Source organism: Helobdella robusta, assembly GCF_000326865.2.
Source record: "Helobdella robusta unplaced genomic scaffold HELROscaffold_61, whole genome shotgun sequence".
Taxonomy (NCBI): domain Eukaryota; kingdom Metazoa; phylum Annelida; class Clitellata; order Rhynchobdellida; family Glossiphoniidae; genus Helobdella; species Helobdella robusta.
In genome coordinates this window covers 986367-991018 of record NW_008705338.1, presented here as the reverse complement: position 1 = coordinate 991018, position 4652 = coordinate 986367, and the positions used below count along the sequence as shown (strand labels likewise).

At 40.9% G+C, this 4652-nt stretch overlaps 1 protein-coding gene across 1 annotated transcript; it reads left to right on the top strand.

Annotated features, from left to right (window-relative positions):
• Positions 1–150: 150 nt before the first annotated feature.
• HELRODRAFT_180450 (hypothetical protein) lies at positions 151–4652 on the top strand (the record flags this gene model as incomplete). The annotated part of the gene is made up of 2 exons (XM_009029742.1): positions 151–4140; positions 4208–4652. Coding segments are annotated over 2 exons (4435 nt in total), but the record flags the coding sequence as incomplete, so codon positions are not given.

Below are 4652 nucleotides of genomic sequence, written 5' to 3'. Positions count from 1 at the left end.
CACTTCATCGATAAACACCATAAAAAACATCAACAACATTTTCACCGCAAATAGCAACAAAAACAACGCCAACAAAACCTTAAACAACAACACAGCACACAACAACAGTACAACACACCACACAAACAACTCTACATACAAACACAACAGCGCGAACAACACGGCAAACATCACCATCGCGAACAGCTCCGATGATTTCTACGGCAAATCTGAAAAGCTAGCTCTTACCCTAGTTGGTCTGCTGCTGTTTTGGCTGTTGCTATTCATCGTCGTCTGCGTGGTTCTGCATTGTTTGAAGGTTAGAAAACGCAAGAAGGAGAACAATTTCTGTAAAACCAACAACGCTAAAAACGTCGATGGCCATGAAGTTGGCGTCCTAGCCCAGAAGTCTCAGGCTCTTTTCAAATTAGATCTCCATCAAACCCACCAACACCAAAGATGCTCAGAACATTTCCAGCCTTACTTCCATCGCAAACATTTGCAGCAGCAGCAGCAACAACAACAACAACGACACAAAAGGAGCAACAGCAACGGCCAAAGCGAATTTTTTTACTTCTCCCACAAGCAGCATCGTCACAGCAGCAACTTCTACAACCACCACCAAAACAGTAGCGGCCACCACAACAACAACGCCACCAACTCGTCATTCGCCACAACGGCCACGACACCTAACGACGATATAACAGATGAGACCTGCCTCATTCTCTCGCCAACTTCGCCATCCACTCAAATCTACTCTCCAACCACACACACCTCAAACATCTTTTCACCATCCAGCACCCCTTGCACTATGACTCCCTCCACCCCCCTCCCTTGCATCAGCACAGACACCTCGTGGCTGCCCGAAGATTTCAAAATCAACACAAACACGATGAACAGTGCGAACAACAGCAGCGCTAACATCGTGAACAACGTGAACAGCATGAAACAGAAGAACAGTATGAACATGACAAACCACATCAGCAACGCTAACAACTACGACACGAAAGTTCAGATCAACATTGGCAACACTTACTGCAACAGTAGTGACAGTTCGATAAACAAAATGACACTTCATGCCTGCAAATCATTCAACAAACAAAACTACACCAACAAACTTCTTGATAGCATCAACAACAACAACTCCTCCCACGATGACAACAAAAATTACTTTAATGTTACCAGGGGCATCAACATTCGGAAAGACAACAACAACAACAGCAGCAGAGTTGAAGAAAAAATTTGCATGGCCAATCAAGATGGCATTGTCCGTTTGAATGACGCAAATTTCCAAAAAATGACAAACTCTACTTTGATTCAGAGGAAAACAGATCCTGATGATGATGACGACAACAACGATGATGACAACCGCGCTAATGACGATGATTACAACTTTGGGCAGTATGTAGAGGATGAAAAAATAAAGAGTACTACTAATTTTCGCAAGAAACAATACAATGAAAATCTGGCCAGAAGCTCCGAGAAGAGTTGCAAGAACTTCGCCAAGAAAGGGAGAAACTACAAAAATGCGATCAGCAACAAAAACATAAACAACAACCTAAACAACAACCTGAACCACAACATAAACAGCAACACTACAAACGCAAACAACACCACAACAAACACAAACATCAACGCTAACGTAAACAACAACATTAACAACAACTTAGACCAGAATACAATGGACGACCGAGATGTTATTAATACAAATCGAATAGTTGGTAATAGTCTCGGAGGCAGAGAAATTAATCAGAAAAATAATAACGACAACGCTGCTAATGTTAACTGTTCTCACTGTGAAGACGGTGAAGATGATGATGGTGGCGATGAGGATAATGATGATAGTGATGGTGATTGTGATTATATCAACATACAGGCCATTGAAGATGATGACGATGACGATGATGATGACGAAGGAGGCATGTTTTCCACAAAGTCTGCTCGTCACCAACAGCAGCTCTTTAACAACTCAAACGTTGAACATTTCAATGAACGACAAATCAACAAAACTCTTGGTGGTAGTTTTGAAAAAAAATATACCAATGTTCATGATGGAGTTGAATCAATCATCAACAACAACAACAAAAACAACAACAACAACAAAGACGTCAGTATTTACACAAACAACAACATCAATAGTAGAAACAGCATCTGCACATCAAAAATTTTCTCGCATCTGCAAATCTGTTATGACAGTTTTTCGCCGGAAGTAGAAACTCCATTCAGCGGAAGTAAGAAGAGTAAATTGACAATGACGTCACCGGAAATAAGTAGCTCGGGATTTAGTGACTGGAACGGCAATGTTAACATTGACTGCGTTAAATATGACGCGAATGTTTTAAAGAAAAGTTACTCTAATGAAGATGAGAGTGATGGAGAAGATGAAAATGATGAGGAAAGTTATGCTGGTTGGGATGATTATGATGAAAATAAAAATTTAGACTCCGAGATGAAGTTAAATTCTCTTGATTCAAAACACGTGCCAGGATTTCCACATTTTCAAGGTCAGCGAAGTCAACAAAGTTGCCAACACAGCCAAAATTTTCAACAAGGGCAAAAAAAATTTTTATTCTCAGAGTTCCTCCTCCCAAAATCTGGCAGCATGAATCAATCCGACGCCTCAAAATTGGAGAAAAAAAAGTTAAAATTTACGAATTATTACAACATTTTATTTCTAAACAATGATAAAAGTAAGAAGAGTCTTAAAACTCAAAATCGAACATCTACTGCGTCAACAGCGTCATGCTCCAACCCAGCAACCTCTTCAGTTCCCACCACCTCCACCACACACCCATCATCGACAACGAGATCTCTCGTTTCAAGAAAAACTCCAAACATGGGCAGCTCTATCAGCCTGCATCGGCGTCTGACACACGCAACCAGCAACAACAACATTTCAAACGTCAACAACAACATTTCAAACGACAACAACAACAACGATGTTGTTAATAACAATATTAGCGTGGAGAGCAATTCATTGTCCAAAAGTAAAAATGAAACTGATATGAACAGCTGCGATGGAATTACTGATCAACTGAGCAACAACATTTGCAATCAAACCAACCTACACGAAACTTCCAACAGCATTTCTACTATTGAAAACAGTTTTAACGTTACTCCATATGAGACAAACTTCAGTAAAGTTCACCTCATCGCTGACAATAATGACGATCTTGAAAGTTACAATCTCGGCAGTGGTTTGAAAACTGTTAATACATCCAACCTTGCAAAGACAGACGCCGATTTCACACAAAACCTGCGTCAAATACACGAACAACCTCTACTCTTGCATCCGCAGAGATTTCTGCAACTACAAATTTCACAACAACAGCAACAGCAGAGGAACATCATTTCATTGCCTTCCAAAATTAAACAAATTTCGTTGAATGGAACTATTACAGACAGCAACGACGCCAAACTTTTTGGCAACCAGACCATTCCCCATCAACAACAAATTCAACAGCAGAAACATCAACGCTATTCATTGCCGAATCAAATTGACCAGCAACCGTTCAAAAACCAACTTCAACACCATCAGGATCAACACCAACATGCGCAAATGCCTTCTTTACAAGATTCTCAAACAGTTCTATTTCACAAGCCTCCATTAAAACCTCAACATCACCAATTAAATCTGCAGAATCCAATGCTTCAGAAAGATCAACAACAAAATCAACAATCCCAACAGCTTCTTCAAAAACCCAAACTGAAATCATTAACGTTACTGAAGTTCCAACAGCAGCAACACCAGCTCCATCAAAAATTCCAGCCCAATCAACAACAACAACAACAACAACAGCACATGCTACCTTCACCTTCTCTGGAGAAACCGCGCCAGCCTATAATGGGCCAAACAAGGTTAGCAGATCGCCATAGAACGGACATCGCGTCAACTAACATCTTCTGGTCGCCACAAATTAATCACAACAGTTGCAACGACATCAGTAGAAATTCTAACAAGAGCAACTTCAATTTTTGCAACAATAGCAATGCTGCTGAAGACGTTGTTTTTGCTGACAACGCTAATAAAACAATGCAACGTCCAGACGACGGTCAGCACATTTACGAAAGACTGAATCACTTCAGATTGTCCCAACCTCTTGACCACCATCAGTCGCAGCAGCAATTCAACTTCAACCAACCTGACCGTAATTCAGCCTTGTTGGAGAACCACCACCACCACCAACAACAACAACAACATCAACAACAATACCAACAAACACCTCAGCCAACTGGACAACAACATTTCACTTCACAACATCAACTCATCATCGCCTACCTTACTCCGACACAACAACACCAGCAGAGAGTGCAAGAGTGATTTGCTCCAGAGAAGGGCTCTGAACATTCACAACAACAACAACAACCACAATAGCAACCGCCACAATAAAAACATCAACAGCAACTACACTATCAACCATATAACCAATAACAACAAAACCAGCAACAACAACGTGCGTCAAAACTGCCTAACCATCGACTCGACAAAAATTATTCCAAACGTAAAACAGAATTTTGTCGAAAAAAGCCGCGAGGACAGAACCACTGAAAATGTTTGGCGACCAAAGGATTTGTATTCCATTAATACGAATGACTACATGTGCAATAACGAAAGCAGTAAACTCGCTGAGCAGGGCGTTGGCCTAGAAACGTGTGGCAAATACAATGTGTAA